The 20,334-nt window shown below is 43.9% G+C and overlaps 2 protein-coding genes across 18 annotated transcripts in view; both read left to right on the top strand.

Annotated features, from left to right (window-relative positions):
* Positions 1-1,172, top strand: part of ATR (ATR checkpoint kinase) — a 43,337-nt gene extending 42,165 nt beyond the window's left edge. For 3 of the 4 annotated variants that reach the window (XM_075418003.1, XM_075418002.1, XM_075418004.1), the window contains one exon: positions 603-1,172. In XM_075418003.1, coding sequence (XP_075274118.1) covers positions 603-776 — 174 coding nt within the window. In that variant the 3' untranslated portion in view covers positions 777-1,172. Of the gene's footprint in view, positions 1-97; positions 224-602 lie in introns of all 4 variants that reach the window. The other variant, XR_012763637.1, reaches the window with a different exon arrangement.
* Positions 1,173-2,017: 845 nt separating this feature from the next.
* Positions 2,018-20,334, top strand: part of XRN1 (5'-3' exoribonuclease 1) — a 50,233-nt gene continuing 31,916 nt past the window's right edge. For 13 of the 14 annotated variants that reach the window (XR_012763633.1, XR_012763635.1, XR_012763634.1 and 10 more), the window contains exons 1-15: positions 2,018-2,168; positions 4,589-4,821; positions 6,142-6,239; positions 6,608-6,717; positions 6,815-6,925; positions 7,161-7,243; positions 9,445-9,532; positions 9,643-9,811; positions 10,027-10,094; positions 11,111-11,245; positions 11,895-11,961; positions 12,584-12,689; positions 13,067-13,156; positions 13,312-13,468; positions 14,606-14,725. Coding sequence is in view for 10 of the 14 variants with exons in the window: in XM_075417993.1 (XP_075274108.1) it covers positions 2,094-2,168; positions 4,589-4,821; positions 6,142-6,239; positions 6,608-6,717; positions 6,815-6,925; positions 7,161-7,243; positions 9,445-9,532; positions 9,643-9,811; positions 10,027-10,094; positions 11,111-11,245; positions 11,895-11,961; positions 12,584-12,689; positions 13,067-13,156; positions 13,312-13,468; positions 14,606-14,725 (1,710 nt within the window). In the remaining 4 variants the exon portion in view is untranslated. Of the gene's footprint in view, positions 2,169-4,588; positions 4,822-6,141; positions 6,240-6,607; positions 6,718-6,814; positions 6,926-7,160; positions 7,244-9,444; positions 9,533-9,642; positions 9,812-10,026; positions 10,095-11,110; positions 11,246-11,894; positions 11,962-12,583; positions 12,690-13,066; positions 13,157-13,311; positions 13,469-14,605; positions 14,726-20,334 lie in introns of those variants that run through there. The other variant, XM_075417997.1, reaches the window with a different exon arrangement.

Here is a 20,334-nt window from a genome sequence, read left to right as displayed (position 1 = left end):
TTCCATGATTACTAACCAGGCTGTGTCTACATGGCCTTGCTTTTAGTTACCAGACCACCCACATAGCTGTATGTGGTTAACTGTTTTTTCTGGATAGGTGCCGTATGAACTAACTACTCCAGTGGGCCTTGGAACAGCTGGTTTTGAGTTGCTCAGCATGGCCTGTTATTAGACTCCTTCATTTTCAGTTGCTTGTAATTTTGGCCTAAATTTTCCAGACTAGGTAACTTCTTTAATTTTATCCCGAATTCCAAGAAAAAGGCTGGGAAAAATTTGCATTTATTTAAAAGTAATTGTATGAAATAAAGCATTCTAACATTTTCAAATATATTTGCATAGCTTGCTTAGTCCTCTCTGGTAAATTTAATTTGTAAAAATATAAGGCGAAAGTTATAACTTGACCAATAATTATCTATTTTAAAGACTGATTTTTGAAAGTGAGTATCCTTTGTTTTCCAAGTAACTGGTATAGACATCTGGGTTTTGTATTAAATTAGCATACAGATTTCAAACACATCTTAATAAATATTTATTTATTTTATGAAGTGGAAGTGTATAGCTAGTAGCAATATTATTTTTTTTTCCTTTTTCTTTGTTTCCAGGCCAAAACTCATGTCCTTGACATAGAACAACGTCTGCAAGGTGTCATTAAGACTAGAAACAGAATAAAAGGATTACCCTTATCTATTGAAGGGCATGTTCACTACCTTATTCAAGAAGCAAGTGATGACAACCTGCTCTGCCAGATGTATATGGGCTGGGCTCCATATATGTGAAATCTGTTCACTTTGGAATGACACCATTCCCAAGTGATGTAGCTGTAATGTTCTTGAGAAGGTATTCATCAGTGAGAACTGGTTACTTCTGTTGATTTCTGACTGTAAGCAGCGCAACAGTCCGAAATCTATGTAAAATACACAACACACTTGCGAATGTGTTATGAGTACACTTGCAGATGTGCCGGCTGGTACAGCTTATGTTGTGTATACATACAGAAGGCAGTACATAGGAACTGCTTAACACTTGGACTGTGCAAGTCTCCGCAAGTTTCTTATGTATATATCTGCTCTATGAAAAATCTTGCAATATTGAAGGAATGCATTCTGACTTTATAAGCTACTGTATATTTTTGCAAAGATCTTTGTTATTCAGTTTACTTGTAGATTAGAAAATCTGACATTAAAGTTTTATACTGATACGATGTAAAGTGGCTCTTTCAACTTTTTCTACTCATGGTTCAGAAAGGCTTTGTAAAATAGAGAGTATTTCTGTTCAGCAGTAGACCCGTGAATTTTGGTTTCCTTTTGACTTTCTTTCCTATGGCCTGGCTATGTCTAGACAAGCGTTTGGGATCTTCAGTCTTGCCATGCAGAAACCGGCAAAGTGTTACCATATTTTACCCGTTTCCTAAGCCCCTGCCTGCTGTGCTCAGAAACCCTGCTGACGGCAGGGACACAGAGCTGCGGGAGACCCCTGGCAGCGCGGCGGTACCCGCAGCGCGGTAGGCAGGGGCTGGCGGCTGTGACATCAGCAGGCCCGCAGGCTCCCGAGGGTGCGGGACGGGTGCTCTCTTCCCTCGGCTGTAGCCAGTGGCTCGCAGCCTCCACCTCAGACACCGTGCTTTGACATGACAGGAGCAGACCAGTGACGTACAACACCTGCTGTCGCCAGGCTTCCATGCGGCGGGGACAGGAGGGGGAGGCAGGGATACGTTACCCCTTTCCCCTACGGCAGGATCCCGTTAGCAGTTTCGCACGGCATTTTCGATTCAGCCGCTCCGAGAGACCGACGAGGCCGTGAGTTTGTGATCCCAAGACTCGAGTGTGAGTTCCGCTGCCCTCCGGATGCCTCGGAGAGTCAACGTACAGCAACGGCTCTGCGACCGCCCAGCGTCGCTCTGCTGCTCCGTCCGGGCGGGCAGGAGGCCCCGCCCCGCCCCCGTGGCGCCGCTCTGCCCGCCGCTCTCTGTGGTCGGCGGGGCGCTCTGCGCGGCGCTCTGTGGCGCAGGCGGCCCGGCCCGGCTGTCAGCGCGGCGCGCCGGAAGGAGGGCGGAGCGCGGCCCGCGGTTGTTTGGGTGCGGCGGGGCGGCGGCCATGGGGGTCCCCAAGTTCTACCGGTGGATCTCGGAGCGGTACCCCTGCCTCAGCCAGGTGCTGAAGGAGCACCAGGTGAGTCGCGGGCGGAGCGCCGCTGCCTCCTGCGGGGCCGTCTGCGCTGCGCGCCGGGGCGGAGCGGGGGGGTCCTGAGCAGCCCCTCGGCGGGGCGAGGGAGCGGGCCGGCACCGGGCGGGAGCTCGGAGCTCCCTCGTTGCCGGGCTCGGGGAGGTGGCTGCCGCTGGCGGGGGACGGCGCTGTCGTGAGGGGGGACAGGTTCCGCAGCTCTGCCGCCTTTGCTCGTTGTCGCGGGCGCCGGGCGGTTTGTGTCCGGGGCACAGCCGAGCGGTGTGTGACGGCCTGGGGAAGGGAACGCCGCCGGTAATGCTGTTAGCGGGCAGGCAAAAAGCCTTGTTTTCGGAGAAGTCGCGCTTGGTACCGGCTGAGCTTCTCGTTGTCGTTTGCAGCCGAGGCCGCGGGTGCGGCTGGGTGGGCTGGGGTGAGCTGGGGGCGGCTGCGGGCCCCTGCGAGCGGCGATGCCCCTGAGCAGGCGGCCTTTGCGAAGGTGGAGTGGTTGTTGTGTCAGCGCGTCTAAGGTGCCCTGCTCGAGAGATTCCAAACCCGGGTGTTCCACCCTGCCGTCCAGTTTCAAGTCAGGTTTCAAAGCTCGGGTCGTTGCTTGTGGGTTGTTGGGTTTCGCTGCAGCGCCTTACACCGTCCGTGGAGCGGGGCCTGCTGGCTTCTCAGCGTCTGGGTGGAAGCCTGGGCTGCTGGCTGACATCGGTGGCAGCTTTAAAGTTCTGCTGAAGAGCTGTGACCGGTGACTCCGGTGACAGCTGAGGGAGTCGGCGTGTGTCAGCTCTGACCCGGGGACAGCAGCACGGGGTAGTGCCCGCCATGCTCTCTGAAGGAAGCCATTAGAGCTCTGCAGAGAAACAGAAAGCACAGCTCAGCCTGAAGTATCCCAGCGCTAGCGTCATTCTCTAGTTAGTCCTTGTGAAGACTAGATGGTGTTGTTAACTTATGTGGAATACTTTTAATAACTTTCTTACATCAAGAGGAAAGAAAACATCTGGATTATTATCTGTGATACTAAGCTTCAACAATAGTGTGTATCCCCATTCTTCTTTTTCTCTGTCAGGCCACTTGAATATACAGACTGACACATGCTAGCATCCAGATTGAGATTTTTGTTTGCTATTACGGAAGAAACTACCTGGAATAAAAGGCAGTTCATATGATTATTTTTACATCAGACTATAGCTGTGCTTCTTCAAAGATCATGTTTTCCATGTATGTGTCGCTTCTGTATAAAAGCATTAGTTTTCATCTCTTTAGAATGCTGCCTGTTTAAATGCCCCTCTCTCTTCTTACCTGAAAGTGCTGCCTTGCATGGATGGTGTAATGTTTGAGCACGTTGATGGCAGTTTGGTTACTGAATTTAACTGTACTGAAGATCATTATGCACAACAGAAGACTAAGCATTACAAGTGACCAGAGATACTTACCGATCCTGCCTGTTGTTTCTTCTCTTCATCATTCCTCTTTCAGAGTTATGTATCTCTTAGATCTGGATGATAAATACAAGTCCAACAACATGCTTTTCAAAATTATGAACAGTCATGTTGATGGATTAAAGAATAGATTTGTTTACTGCAAATTGCTCTTGTGCATGTTTTGTGTTTTTTGGCAACAAAAAGATAGAGAACGGCCCATTTGCTTCATATGCTTAACAGATTTTGTGCTGTATATATTACTTGTGTATGTTAGGGGGAGGGTTTTCTCTTTTTAAATAAAATTGGACTGCTACAGATAAGGCTGTTAGAACAGAGAACTAGACAGAAAAAAAACCATGTTTGGAAAGCGTGGTAAAGAAATTGGTGTTATAATTGATAACTGCTGCTTTTGGTGGTAATTGCCACTCTCTAGACTCACAGGTGGCTGTTAGCATAGCTAAACAGGCAGCAAGCAGTGGTCGTGGTGGGAGCAGGTTGATGAGGGAGAGCCCTAAAGCTTCGTAAGCTGGCTTTGCTTTTGAAATACTGGTGGAAACTGCATACTCAGTTTTGTAGTTTTTATTGTTTATTGTGCCACTATGCGAGATTGAATCAGCGAAATGTGTAGGGCTATTAAAAATAAAAGAAATTGTCTCTTTCTGAAAAGTGTGATTTTTATTTGTTTTTCCCTTATACAATGTGGAAGATTGGCTGAGCATAGGGGATGGAAGTCCTGAGGTACCAGAAACAGTCAGCGTAGGACAGGAATCTCTTCAGCTGACTGTCTTCGCTGGGAAAATCATAATAACTGATTGCAAGCGCAGACAAACCTAAACCTATAACCAGTCAAGATATTCTTAGCTCATTGTATGCGGTAGGCTCCAGGGAGATCTTCCCACCTGAGCTGATTTCCAGACTTCATTAGTCTCAACCACACCTTGGGCAGTGATTGCATCGCTTCAGCTGTCACCAAATGGGTGCTAACTGTGGCTTTTGTAGATTCCAGAATTTGACAACTTATACCTGGACATGAATGGCATTATACATCAGTGTTCGCATCCAAATGATGATGATGTTCACTTCAGAATCTCAGAAGATAAGATTTTTGCTGATATCTTTCATTATTTGGAAGTACTGTTTCGCATTATTAAACCAAGGAAGGTTTTCTTCATGGCAGTTGATGGAGTAGCTCCAAGAGCAAAAATGAATCAGCAGCGTGGGAGACGTTTTAGGTGAGAATATTTCTTCTTGCTCTGTCTTTAGGATAGTAAACACTTTAAAAGAACCATCTACTTAAATGCATGCCATGAAAAGTAAAACATATTATGAGTGGTTGTGCCTTTGACAGTAGCTTTAATTTTTCGTTAAATGAGGGTAAGTGCCTGTAAAATGTTAATACTTAAAGTCACGACTCCAAAAAGGAAAGCTTGCTTGTTACTTTGATTTTTCTCTGTGTATGTGGGACTTGGCAGTGGTGGGAGCTTTTTTCCTATGAAATTTTCTGGAATTATATCTGCAGTGGAGTTCTTACAGATGCCTCCAGTGACTTCATAACCTCTGAGAGTCTTTGGTAGTTGTGAATGCTAATTCTAGGTATGCCTTTCTGGTGACTATAATGGAATGTTCTTTGACTGTCATAGGAGAAATGAAGTTTCTAATGAAACTCTGGTTTCCTGTTAATACCAGTTAGCAGCTAGCTCAACTACTAAGCTGCAAGTAAATTTCACGGTGTTAGGAATTATATTAATGTTTTGGGAGATGCAGAAGCTTTTTTAAAGACTGCTATAAGGAAAGAAAGCCAGTAGTCAGGCAGTGCAGGGGTTGTGACTGAAATGTGACAGAAACAAACTGGGGGAAGGGGACAAGAGAGAATTTTTTCAAGCTCCTGGGGCTTTTTGTGGCTTTGTTTTTTGGTCTGGTTTAGTTTTTAAGAAAAAAAGGACGTTGAGAGGAAGAAAAGATTAAGAAAGAGTTCTAATAGAAGATTTGAGCGGAACTGAGAGAAGGACAAAAGTCAAAGACATTGGTAGCTTATGTTTTTCTGGTTCAAAAGTGTTTCTGAAATCCTTGGCCAAGAAAGGCTAGCATGATGTTTGTTTGTTTGTTTCTCCATTACTAGTGATGATAAATTTTTAGTTCACCCCTCCTACCCCTGTGGAATTCCAAACTTGCTACTTTTGTTAATTTTGTTACCATTAGTGTTCTGAGATTTCAGATGTTTAGATCCTGAGTATTTCTGCTGTTTCAACATTAATTTGCTTCCATTGTGATCAGCCACTGAATGATCATCTTAGTAATCTAAATATTAACTGTATCTGCGTAATGACATATTATCATTGTTACAAGGGGAAAAAAAGCTATTTTTAAGCCTTCCAGTTGTATCAGAAACAAGTTCAAACTCTGTTCAGGAGTTACATTTCTCTTCTTTTTTTTAAACACTCTTTTAAAAATGAGCTATATGTATTTTTTTAGTAAAGCTGTGCTTAGGGTATTAACATTTGAATAAGATGATTCTTTCTCTGCTGCCTCTCTCCAAACCTGTTTTCGTGTAGATCGTCAAAAGAGGCAGAGGACAAAATAAAAAAGGCTTTAGAAAAAGGAGAAACTCTCCCTACAGAAGCCAGATTTGACTCCAACTGTATTACACCAGGTAAGATAATTTGTTAATTATTTAAATGTAGATGTTTAGATTTGTGTTTTTGCATCTATATTTTGGCACTATTTTCTTATCATAAGGCAATTTTTTTTTAATTAGAGGGCAAAATCGATAATGGCTCAAGTAAGTTGAGAACACAAGTTTTAATAACTTTTAGTAGGGTTGGAATACTGTCTCATTCTGAAAAGTTTTTAGATTGCCGTGGAAAAAATGAAACCTCTTGGGAGGAAAAAAATAGCTCTCCCCTTCATCTCTTGCAGATTTTTTTTATTTGTTGTTCTTTCATTAATACTTTTGATGTGTAAATGCAAGTTTGAATGACTAGTGAAAGCTTTGTGTTTAACCTAGGTTTCTGTTTTCAGGGACTGAATTCATGGCCAGATTGCATGAGCATCTTAAATATTTTGTAAATATGAAGATTTCCACAGACAAATCCTGGCAAGGAGTAACAGTCTACTTATCAGGCCATGAGGTCATTGTATTTTGTTAATATTTTATTTTAAGTAAATGACTATTTTATAGAAAAATACTTACTGATGCATTTTGGTGTGGTTTTTTTTTGTGTGCAGACTCCGGGGGAGGGTGAGCATAAAATTATGGAGTTCATCAGATCAGAAAAAGCAAAGCCCTATCATGATCCAAACACAAGGCACTGTCTCTATGGCTTAGATGCTGATTTGGTATGTGCAATTAAAATACTGCAAACAACAGAAGTTTATTAAGCGCATATGTCTTTGATATCTTCCTAAGCGCATAGGATTCTAAAATGTTATTAAGCAAGCATGTAATTTTGTATTCCTGTAAGCTTCTGAGTTTGTAATAAACAGAACAGCAAAATTTCTTTGTACTACTTGAATCTTGAGTATCAGTTCTTGAAAAAATAATGAAGACCTTTCTAATATCTCTTTATAATAGATTATGCTGGGATTAACAAGTCATGAGGCACACTTTGCGCTCTTAAGAGAAGAAGTCAGATTTGGTGGTAAAAAATCTCAAAGGTGAACTGATTTAACTTTACTCTTATTTTATATATGATGCAATAAGATGCTGGGTGACTAAACCAGGTTTTTTTTATTGATTGCATACTAAATTAATAAATCTTTGTGTATTTTTTTTTTTTTAGAAAATGCATTAAACTAGAGAAATCAACTTGTTCAATTGTACATTTGAATTAATTTACATGAGAAAATGCGTGCTGTCAGGACAGCTGATAAAGAAATCCCTAGAGCTTTGGTGTGTCGTGTTTCTTTCTTTATATTATGAATGGAGTAGCCCAGGTTGTGCTGACGTTGTTTCCATAATTGTCTTATGCAGATACTGACTGCTTAAAATGTATTTATATCTCTGAGGTTTTGTGCATGTAAGTAAATTACTAGAGTAGTTACTGAAATAAACTCTCTTGATATGGCTGACTGGGTTATTCTGGATTTGCCCGTTTGAACTCACTTGTGGGCTATAGTCAGTCAGAACAAGGTGATTTGTTCCAGAACTGTGTGTGTACATGGACCTATTCTGAAGTAACAGAAAAATTAATTTTATAACTGTTACTGTGGCTAGGTTCCTTCTTTGAAAAACTTTACGCATGTATTTGATGGATAAAGGGAGAAGATGGGAGAGACAGAGAGAAATAAACTTTTTTGATGCAAAAAAAGATTTTTGGATAATCCACTGAGAAGTCATATAAATGTTTAGATAAATTCATCATTTTTGCTGATAAAAGTTTTTATTGCTAAGGACAATATGATAAACATCAGAAAAAAGTATTCTTTTCACAATCTTCTGCAGTCACCTTTTCACTAATACTCATTCTGTTGATAGTGTTGGCATGCAACATTGTAAAGTTTTTAAAAGACCTTAAGTATAATCAAAGAAAAAATTTCATTTTTCCCTTCTTTTAAAATTAAATAATATAAAAGTGTGACCATCTTTTGAGGGATTACTTAAATAAAGTATGAAATAAAAAGGCAAGGTGTCTTCCCCCTCCCCCCAGCATTATTGCATATTTAGCTACTGTTGTAATTTCTGGATAATATTGCTCATGACAGGAATTTACTTCTGGAAGTTAAAGGAATTGCCTTCTGTTAGTACTGTCACTTTTATGAGTACTTATAATTGGAAGTTTGAAAATACTAAAAATACACACAAATTAATATCTGTCAGCAGTTTCTTGATTGGGAGGAATTACTTGTTTTATCATGATTTTCTAGTCCAGTGCAATGAAGAATAAGGGGCAAAATGTCTCAAGTCTTAGAGCATCTTTTAACACCAATGTGAAAATTACATTTAAAAAATGACAGAATTGCGTCTGAAGTTCTGTGCAGCCAAGTATAGCTCAGAGTTCATATTAGTAGTCTTCATATAAGCTTGTGTATCTCACACATCTTCCTCAGAGTATTTTGGCCAAAATATACTCTGTGTGTGTGAATACATAGGTGTTTATGCTGGCTTGTCATTGGAGGTGGTCCCGACTGGTTACAGTATCTAGGAGGTGAAATAGTCCTTTAAAAACTTAAAATACATCAGTCTTTAGCTCATTAATCTTTTGGTTTAGGTATTAACTGATTTTGGCCTAACGTTGGCTTGTATATTAAGTAATTTTAGTGAAGAGAGGAAAGGAAGGCAGAATACACGTTGACTAATTTACAGCACAAACAAAAAGTAGGTTTGCCATTTTTTTGGTGCTGTAGTACTATGTGTTGAAGCCACTAGATAATGCACGTGGAACACATTTTCAAGTTGAGCATATTCTTTTCTTGCAAGAAGCATTTCAGACAACTGCGGACAGTTTAGTCATGAAACTCTGTACTCTATGTACTCAGACTAGTTTTAAAATACCTTAAAACGTATTGGGTTTGGTGCAGAGTTAGATTAGGCTGTCCTTCTTTTGGACAATGGGTTAATTACTTAGGACATAGTTCCTGCAGCTTGGAACTCGCAGCGCTGCCCTGCTTTCTCTCAGCTAGCTGTTTTCCATACTGTGCAGTCACATCTGCTGTTTATAAGATTCTACTGCAAAACTTCATAGACTCAAACGAGATGAATCCTAAAATAGATTCAAAGAAATGTTTATACACTATTTCTTCTGCAAGGATATAATCCTGGTAAGATGACTTGGTTTTAAGTAACCTTGGACTTATTAAATATTCATGTTGAAAGTATGTTTATAAATAATTAACTTAATGTTTTGAATAATTTACAGAGCATGTGCACCAGAGGAAACCACGTTTCATTTACTGCACCTATCACTGATGAGAGAATTTATTGATTATGAATTTTCACCAGTTAAAGTAAGTTCTAAAAGCTGTGATTGAAGAAGTGTGTGAGGGTCTTTTTATGCAAACATTATAATAAAAATAATGCTCCTGTGTTTTTTCCTTTTTCCGTCCCCCACTCTCAGGACAAGATTTCCTTTGAATATGACGTTGAAAAGATAATAGATGATTGGATCTTAATGGGTTTCCTTGTAGGAAATGATTTTATTCCTCATCTACCTCATTTGCACATTAATCATGATGCACTGCCGCTACTTTATAGAACATATATGGCTATCTTGCCAGAACTGGGAGGTAAGAACACTAGGTTTAGTTGTGGAAAGTAGAAATGTTAACATTCCTGCCTTGATATTTACTGACCTTGTTAGCCACATTAGAATGTTTCGCATTTACTAGACTTTCTTTAGACAGCCAGCAAGACTGCACCCTGTTATCTATGGGGCATTTAAATTGAAATCAATAAATTGTTAAATTGGTGATTTAAAATAGATGCTTTATGTTCCCAATAGGTTACATAAATGAAAATGGGCATCTGAATTTAAAACGCTTTGAGAAATATCTCACAAGATTGTCAGATGTAAGTAACTTCCAAATTACAGTATAATCTATTGAATATAACCTTAATGTAGTGCCCTGAATTACACCATGCTGTAGTTTTAATGAACTGTTAAATGATTGTGTTTTAGAAGTGGTACAGTCAGCTGTTTTATCATCTAACTGATGGGATACAATCAGTTGTTGTCTGATCTTACCATAACATAAGAGAAAAAAGATTGAAACCTTTGATCTATGCTTTAGCCAGCATCTCTCAGTAGTGCAAGTCAAATGAGGATTCATCTGCAGAATCATGGTCCTCAGTTCTCATTGAGTAATGAGTGGCAGTACTGGGCAACGTGTGCTGCGGGCAGCAATATTCCTTTCTTCCCATGCTGGTCAGTCTCTTGTGGGGTAAGCTGTGTGTGAAGATCTTGGAGAGCAATGTTTTTTGCAAGTTTTTTAATGAAAAAAAAACTATTATTGCTGGTAGAGAGTCAGGAAGCATTAGTATCTCTCAGAGGCAGGCATCAGCATTCTTCATGAACTAACTGGTCTACAGGAGGCAGACCTGTTAAGTGCCACTACAGTAATCCATCCTAGAGGTGAGAAAAGATGTAGGCCATATAGAAATGGAAAGGTCTCAGCCTTCTGCTGGACTTGGAAGGAGGAAGTTCATCTGCTGTCCCTGCTTCAGCCCTGTCTTCTCGTTCTTGGGTCGATCTATGAAAGTGTTGGGTGTGTGACTCAAGACTGTGTTACCCAGACCCTGTGTACTTCTGCTTCTAGAGTTGATGCTGAAGTGTGGAAGTTGTCTAACTCTTTTTGTTACTCATTGCTGTCTTACTGAAAGAAAACAAAATATGGCTTGGATGTGTGTTATATATTGCTACGAAAAAAGATTTTTAGTATTAATCTATTCAGTTGTAGGTCTAGGGCAAAATGCTTATGTACAAGTGACTCTGGATGTAATTGAATGCACCTACTAGAAAGATGTTAATTTAGCACTCTGAGTTTGGCATTCTTCAGATACTTCTAAACTTTAATCTTTCTGCACAGTTTGATCGTGAACACTTCAGTGAAGTCTTTGTAGACCTAAAATGGTTTGAAAGTAAAGTGGGCAACAAATACCTCAACGAGGCAGCTGGTATTGCAGCAGAGGAAGCCAGAAAAAATAAACAGAAGAAACAAAAGGTTAGTGTTTTACATGTGCAGTTTTGGAAATAAGAATGTTACTTTATGCAAATCAATAATTTGATCTTAAACAAATTGAATGGCATAAACATCTTGTTTTGAGAATTTTTTTGAGATCAGAAAAGATAGTGAAATGTAACATTTGCGGAACTGCCTGCATGCATTTCTGGTTGTGAGTGATGAAATGGTTAAGTCAAGGTCAGGTTCTCATGTTTTTTTAACAAATTTTTTGTATCCTTACTTCCCACAAAAGTCATTTGAACTCTTCGGTATTTACTGATGAAAATATTTGACTGTATATTGGTGCTGTAGCACAATACACAATGTAGGTAAAAATGCTGAAATGCGTAGAGCACAGTTTTGGAAGTAGTTGCATTTTGGAAGACACATATATATGTAGACACAATATATTTAGATTTTTTTAAAGGTAGTTGGGATTTAATTTGAGATGGCTCCTTTGTCTGATCTGTATGGATAAAATAATTTTCCCATGGCAATTAAAGAGGAAGAAATGTAGTGGATTTTATACTAAATAATAGTATTTATACATCTTGATTATAGCATTTTGAGTTGCAGATTATATGGTTGTGAGTGAGGTACTTGCATATTAATCTGTACTTTTACTTTATCTCAAATATTAATTTAATAGGCTCAGGAAAATTCTATATGTTTGGCTGCTTTAGAAAAAAAAGAAGGTGAAGTTCTGACTCCTAAAAGTAAGTGCAAATAATTTCTCCATATACATATAACAAAAAAAACTTGTTAATTTGTGTATAGATTTGGAAGATCTGCAAGAATTTCATGTCAGAGCTGACCTTAATGTAAATGAGAGAGTTACATAGTCAGCTATTGAGAAATGGAACAGCACGTCACTGGCTTATGGTGAGAGGTAGTGGGGCTAAAGCTTTTGAAGTGCTTCTCACCTGAGCAGGATTTCCATGATGAATTAAAGGAATGAATGAGCAAATCTTCAACAACACTGGTTTTGGTAATTGTGTGCCTAGGTACTTTGTTACACAGATGGAGACAAACGAACAGATTTGTACAGGGCTTTGAGGTTTTTGGTTGTGTTGATTATGTTTTTAAACTTGTTTTTTGAAATTGAGTGTCAAAAATGTATAAATGTTACTCCATGATATAAGATGATGTTGCTGAACTCTGGGTAAAGATGTAGTTTAATTGTTTTGTGTTACTTCCAGTGCAAGGAAGATATGAGCACTTATAACTGAGAATTGAGGAATAAAGTTAAGGCATTAAGTCAAAACTGAATGTCTTCAAACCTCATTGTAGTAGAGAAGTGAATGTTAATTTTTTTTTCTTCCATGACTGCTTTTTCAGCTGTGTTGGAAGATGAACCAGAAGATGATGATCTGTTTGAAACAGAGTTTAGGCAATACAAAAGAACTTACTACATGACTAAAATGGGTGTAGAAGTAGTTTCTGAGTAAGTGTATGCTTTTTCTTTTTTTTCTCCTTTTTAAAAAATAAAAAAAAATAGAAAACACCAAAGGCAAGTCTTTGCGTGTGTCTAATAGAAGACAGACTATTCATCCATGTCGAAATCAGAGAACGCATGGCAGTGTACTGCAGCGGTGATGCTTTTGGCTAATGCAAGAAGAACTGCAGGTCAAGTTTTCTGTAACAGGTATTTGAGGACCAGAGAGGAAAAAATCCATTAATATTAAATGGATCTAGAAAACTATGGTTTTACTAGGTTCCCAAAACGCTCTATTTTCATTCCTATTTACAAGGCGCAAAGTAGTTTTTATATATCAGTGAAAATGAGAAAACCTAATAAATATCTTTCTGTTTTCCTTCAAGTGACTTCTTGGCTGATCAAGCTGAATGTTATGTCCAGGCAATACAATGGATTTTGCATTATTACTACCATGGAGTTCAGTCGTGGAGCTGGTAAGAAAAATTGTCATGAGAAGTTGCTTAAAGATTGAAAATTGATTAAAAATGTGCACTGCGAACTTTTAATGTGGTTCTGCCTCTTTCTCATCTGTGAACACTGCTGTGCTGTAATGAAGTCAAGTAACTTAAGAGGGGTTTTTTTCCTGCAGGTATTATCCTTATCATTATGCACCTTATCTGTCAGATATTCGCAACATCAGCGAACTCAAAATCAAATTTGAACTGGGAAAACCTTTCATGCCATTTGAACAGCTTCTTGCTGTACTTCCAGCAGCTAGCAAAGATCTGCTACCTAAATGCTACCAGGTAGGATTTAGAATTAAATTGCATTTATCTATCACTGACTGGTTGTTTGCTTTACAGAATCACAGAATCACAGAATAGTAGGGGTTGGAAGGGACCTCTGTGGGTCATCTAGTCCAACCCTCCTGCTGAAGCAGGGTCACCTACAGCAGGCTGCACAGGACCTTGTCCAGGCGGGTCTTGAATATCTCCAGAGAAGGAGACTCCACAACCTCCCTGGGCAGCCTGTTCCAGTGCTCCGTCACCCTCAGAGGGAAGAAGTTCTTCCTCATGTTCAGACGGAACTTCCTGTGCCTCAGTTTGTGCCCATTGCCCCTTGTCCTGTCACTGGGCACCACTGAAAAGAGTCTGGCCCCATCCTCCTGACACCCACCCTTCAGATATTTGTAAGCATTTATTAGGTCCCCTCGCAGCCTTGTCTTCTTCAGGCTGAACAAGCCCAGTTCCCTCAACCTCTCCTCGTAGGGGAGATGTTCCAGTCCCCTCATCATCCTTGTAGCCCTCCGCTGGACTCTCTCCAGTAGCTCTTCATCTTTCTTGAACTGGGGAGCCCAGAACTGGACAGAGTGCTCCAGATGGGGCCTCACTAGGGCAGTGTAGAGGGGAAGGAGAACCTCCCTCGTCCTGCTGGCCACACTCTTCTTGATGCACCCCAGGATCCCATTGGTCTTCTTGGCAGCCAGGGCACACTGCTGGCTCATGGTTAACCTGTCGTCCACCAGGACACCCAGGTCCCTCTCCGCAGAGCTGCTCTCCAGCAGGTCCACCCCAAGCCTGTACTGGTGCATGAGGTTGTTCCTCCCCAGGTGCAGGACCCTGCATTTGCCTTTGTTGAACCTCATCATTATTTTGAAGTAACTTTTCTTGATATTTTTGCATGTCCTCTTAGTTATATTCTACCTCTAAGTTTTAGGTATGTGGTTAAGTACTTCTTACTATTCTTAGTACATTGTAAAGTCAATAATAAATGCAAAATTTTGCTCTTGCTAGGCAGTGTCAGACTAGGACACTTACGTGATAAATGCTGAATTCCTGTTCAGCCTTGAATTGATTTTAATACCAGCCTTCCTCTATCTCTTCTTAGAATTGGTGCTGAATTGTCTCTGATATTGTTGAATTCCTCTATTGTATTTTTCCTAGCATTTGATGGTTAGTCAAGACTCTCCTATTATAGAATATTATCCACCGGATTTTAAAACTGACCTAAATGGAAAACAGCAAGAATGGGAAGCTGTAGTATTAATCCCATTTATTGATGAGGTAAGTTCTTTTAACGTCTGTGGTCTATAAAAGTGTCCTGGGTTTGGCCAGGACAGGGTTAATTTTCACCGGACTCCAGGAAGGGGCACAGCTGGGGGGGTGGGGGCTGACCCCACCTGGCCAAACAGAGCCCGGTATTCCATACCATGTGACATCACGCTGGGTTCCGGTGGGGGGGGGGGCGGCGCGGCGGGAACGCGCTCGCTGTTTGGGGGGCGCGGCGCTGGTCCTGTGCGGGAGAGCGGCTGTCTGGGTCGTGCGGTTCATTGTTGTGTTTTCTCCTTCTCTGTACCGTTGTTGTTGCTGTTCCCTTTGTTTGCTGTTCTGTTAAACTGCCCTTATCCCGACCCACCGGTTTCTGCCTGTTTTCTTTTTCATTCTCCTCCGCACGCCGGCGGGGGGAGGGGCGACCGCGTGGCGCTTTTGTTGCCGGCGGCAGCTGAAACCAAGACATTTATTTGGCGCCCAACGTGGGGCAGGGATAACAGCAGGGCTGAGCAGCGGGTGTTAAAACTGCTTTCTTAGATTTTGTTAAATTTTGCTATAGGCATTTTTCTGTGTTAGTTAAATAGTCGCCGGTAAAAATGTTGCTGACTTTGTTCAGATGGCTGTGGTTTTTGAACCCTTATTTGCAGTATGTGTTTACTGCCATTCTGTTCATCATCATTGGAAAAAGGATTAAGATGATGATTTTGCTGTACTGTACGATATCGACTTATGATATGATAACATCACTGTGCATGAAATTAGTCTTGTATTTGCATGCGGCACTGCGGTCATTTCCATACCTCGGATCCTATGTCTTAGATTTTGTTAATAATCAAACCCAGTCTGTGGGGAAAACCGAAGGGGATACCTTCCCCCATTCTTTTGCCCCCCCTCTCTCCCTCAGGCTGGTCCTAACTGCTTTTGAGAATTTCGAGTACCGTGGGATGCTCAGGGCAGCACTCTCCTTTTGTTATGCCTCCTGAATGGGTTGCAGGTTTTGTTTAGGGTTAAGTAAGTCGTTAAGAACATCGTGCAGAGACCTGCCCCGGGGCTGGATAGCTGTGAGTGGCTGGGTGTGTGGGACAGCATGGGCAGATGTCTAGAGCAGTGGGCACCTGCAGTGTGTTTTAAACTCACCCCTGAACAAATCCAGAATCCGGACAATCTGGTAAAATATCTGAAAAAAGTGTGCTGCCACCCTGGGAACTCCAGAGAGACACAGATCACCACAATGTGCTGGGGTCTGGCCCATGCCTACCGAGCCATTTTCAACACTGTTCAGTGCCTTAAAGGGGAAGGGGGGGAAGTGAAGCGGCAGGCACTGCGACTGGCGCTGCCCCCCCAGCCAGTCCTGCAGCCCCTCCAGCCCAGCAGGCAGTCACAGCCCCCCAGACCGGCACCGCCGCTGCCACAGCTGCAGGGTCTGCCTCGGTTTCCCTGGCGGGCACAGCAGCTGCTGCAGCCCCTCCAGCCCAGCAGGCAGTCACAGTCCCCCTGACTGGCACTGCTGCTGCCACAGCTGCAGGGTCTGCCTTGGTTTCCCCGGCAGGCACAGCAGCAGCTCCAGCCCCAGCTCCAGCTGCAGGCATCGCGTCTGAGCCCAATGACCAACCTGTGCCAGTAGCAGTTGCCCCTGTAAAACCAAAGAAAGAGGCAAAGAGAGCAGATCGCTCCGGGAGGGATGACGATGAGCCAGGGTCATCGCGGGAGATAGAGACAGAGATCATCACCCGGTCCCTGTCCCTGGGCGAGCTGCGAGACATGCGGAAAGATTTCAGCCGCCACCCAGGCGAGCACATTGTCACCTGGCTGCTGCGGTGCTGGGCCAGCAGCTTGGAGTTAGAGGGCAAGGAAGCCAAGCAGCTGGGATCCCTGGCCAGGGATGGGGGCATTGACAAGGCCATTGGGAAAAAAGGAACAAGTCCTCAGCCTCTGGAGGAGACTTCTCTCAGGGGTGAGGGAGAGATACCCCTTCAGTGACGATTTTGTATGTCATCCTGGCAAGTGGACCAATATGGAAAAGGGTATTCAGTACTTAAGGGAATTAGCTGTGCGGGAGCTGGTTTATAATGAACCAGACGATGACCAGTTACCCACAGACCCAGATGAAGTCCAGTGCACAGCATCTATGTGGAGGAAGTTTGTGCGGAGCGCACCCTCCTCATATGCCAACTCACTGGTAAACTGGAAGGGTAAGGAGGCACCAACAGTGGATGAGGTGGCTGTCAGACTCTGCCAATATGAGGAAAGTCTCTCTTCCTCCCTTGTCTCAGCTGTGGAGAAACTGGCCCGGGAGGTGTGGCAAATCAAAGAGAACATGTCCTACTCCCCACCTGTACGGGCCAGTGTCTCAGCTATTAGGGGCAAGCGTTTCTCTGCTCAGGAGAGGGAATACAGAGGCTATACACCCCGGGGCACCCTGTGGTTTTACCTGCGTGACCACGGAGAGGACATGAGGAAGTGGGATGGAAAACCCACCTCAAGTCTAGAGGCACAAGTACGTGAGTTGCGAGGTAAAACAATCACAAAAGGGGATTCTGTTAGGAAAAATGCCGCTCCAGTTTCCAGAAGCCAGCTCTCCAGACCAGGTAGACAGTTTGACCTTGATTCAGATCCTCTGGAGGGGACCTCCAAGTCATTTTTACAGCAGGTGAGCAGCAAATTCTCTGACGAGGATTAGAGGGGCCCTGCCTCCAGCCAGGTGGAGGAAAGGGACAACCGTGTCTATTGGACGGTGTGGATTCGGTGGCCTGGCACGTCAGATCCACAAGAGTATAAAGCTCTAGTGGACACTGGTGCACAGTGTACTTTAATGCCATCAGATTTCAAAGGGTCAGAGTCCATTCGCATTTCTGGAGTGACAGGGGGGTCCCAAGAGCTGAGTGTACTGGAGGCTGAAGTGAGCCTCACTGGGCAGGACTGGCAGAAGCACCCCATTGTAACTGGCCCCGAGGCTCCGTGCATCCTTGGTATAGACTATCTTAGGAGAGGCTATTTCAAGGACCCAAAGGGGTATCGGTGGGCTTTTGGCATAGCTGCTGTGGAGACGGAAGAAATTAAACAGCTGTCCATTTTGCCTGGTCTCTCGGAGGATCCTTCCGTTGTGGGGTTGCTGAGGGTTGAAGAACAACAGGTGCCAATCATGACCACAACGGTGCACCGGCGACAGTATCGTACCAACCGAGACTCCCTTCTCCCCATTCATCAGCTGATCCGCCAGCTGGAGAGTCAAGGAGTGATCAGCAAAACTCGCTCACCCTTTAATAGTCCCATATGGCCAGTGAGAAAATCTACTGGAGAGTGGAGACTGACAATAGACTACCGTGGCCTGAATGAAGTCACACCAGCGCTGAGTGCTGCCGTGCCAGACGTGTTAGAACTTCAATATCAGCTGGAGTCAAAGGCAGCCAAGTGGTACGCTACAATTGACATCGCTAATGCATTCTTCTCCATCCCTGTGGCAGCAGAGTGCAGGCCACAATTTGCTTTCACCTGGAGGGGCATCCAGTACACCTGGAATCGACTGCCCCAGGGGTGGAAACACAGTCCCACCATTTGCCATGGACTAATCCAGACTGCACTGGAAAAAGGTGAAGCTCCAGAACATCTGCAGTACATCGACGACATCATTATATGGGGCGACACAGCGGAGGAGGTTTTTGAGAAAGGGGAGAAAATAGTTCAGATCCTTCTGAAAGCCGGTTTCGCCATTAAGCGAAGTAAAGTCAAGGGACCTGCGCAAGAGATCCAGTTTTGGGGAATAAAATGGCAGGATGGGCGCCGTCAAATCCCAATGCATGTCATCAACAAAATAGCAGCTATGTCTCCACCAGCCAGCAAAAAGGAAGCACAGGCCTTCCTGGGTGTTGTGGGTTTTTGGAGGATGCACATCCCAAATTACAGCCAGATTGTAAATCCTCTGTACCACATGACCCGGAAGAAGAATGATTTTGAATGGGGCCCTGAGCAACGACAGGCATTTGAACAAATTAAACGGGAGATAGTTCATGCCGTAGCCCTTGGTCCAGTCCAGTCAGGGAAAGATGTTAAAAACGTGCTCTACACCGCAGCCGGGGAGAATGGCCCAACCTGAAGTCTCTGGCAGAAAGTGCCAGGGGAGACTCGAGGTCGACCCCTGGGGTTCTGGAGCCGGGGATACAAAGGATCCAAGGCCCGCTATACTCCCACTGAAAAAGAGATTCTGGCAGCATATGAAGGCGTTCGAGCTGCTTCAGAAGTGGTCGGCACTGAAGCACAGCTCCTCCTAGCACCACAATTGCCGGTCCTGGGTTGGATGTTCAAGGAGAGGGTCCCCTCTACGCATCATGCCACCGATGCTACATGGAGTAAGTGGGTCGCGCTGATCACCCAGCGCGCCCGAATGGGAAACCCCAGTCGCCCAGGAATTCTGGAGGTAATCATGGACTGGCCAGAAGGCAAAGATTTTGGAGCATCGCCAGAGGAGGAGGTGACACGTGCTGAAGAGGCCCCACTGTATAACCAGCTGCCAGAAGATAAGAAACAGTATGCCCTGTTCACGGATGGGTCCTGTCGCATTGTGGGGAAGCAGCGGAGGTGGAAGGCTGCTGTATGGAGCCCTACACAAGTCGCGGAAACTGCCGAGGGAGAAGGTGAGTCCAGCCAGCTTGCAGAGGTGAAAGCCATCCAGCTGGCTTTAGACATTGCCAGTCGAGAGAAGTGGCTAGTGCTCTATCTTTACACTGACTCTTGGATGGTGGCCAATGCCTTGTGGGGGTGGCTGCAGCAATGGAAGAAGAACAACTGGCAGCGCAGAGGCAAACCTATCTGGGCTGCCCCATTGTGGCAAGATACTGCTGCCCGGCTGGAGCAGTTGGCTGTAAAAGTCTGTCACGTGGACGCCCACATCCCTAAGAGTCGGGCCACTGAAGAACATCAAAACAACCACCAGGTAGATCAGGCTGCTAAGATTGAAGTGGCTCAGGTGGATCTGGACTGGTAACATAAGGGTGAACTGTTTATAGCTCGGTGGGCCCATGACACCTCGGGCCACCAAGGAAGAGACGCGACATACAGATGGGCTCGTGACCGAGGGGTGGACTTGACCGTGGACACCATTGCACAGGTTATCCAGGAATGTGAAACATGCACTGCAGTCAAGCAAGCCAAGCGGGTAAAGCCTCAGTGGTATGGAGGACAATGGCTAAAATATAAATATGGGGAGGCTTGGCAGATTGACTACATCACACTGCCACAGACCCGCCAAGGCAAGCGCTATGTTCTCACAATGGTGGAGGCCACCACCGGATGGCTGGAAACCTACCCTGTGCCCCATGCCACCGCCCTGAATACCATTCTGGGCCTGGAAAAACAAGTCCTGTGGCAACATGGCACTCCCGAAAGAATTGAGTCGGACAACGGGACACATTTTCGCAACAGCCTCATAGACACCTGAGCCAAAGAACACAGTATTGAGTGGGTGTATCACATCCCGTACCATGCACCAGCCTCAGGAAAGATCGAACGTTACAATGGGCTGCTAAAAACCACTTTGAGGGCAATGGGGGGTGGGACTTTCAAAAATTGGGATACCCATTTAGCAAAGGCCACCTGGTTGGTTAACACCAGAGGGTCCACCAACC

Source organism: Opisthocomus hoazin, chromosome 4 (assembly GCF_030867145.1).
Source record: "Opisthocomus hoazin isolate bOpiHoa1 chromosome 4, bOpiHoa1.hap1, whole genome shotgun sequence".
Classification (NCBI taxonomy): Eukaryota; Metazoa; Chordata; class Aves; order Opisthocomiformes; family Opisthocomidae; genus Opisthocomus; species Opisthocomus hoazin.
This window is presented reverse-complemented; position numbering and strand designations above follow the sequence as displayed.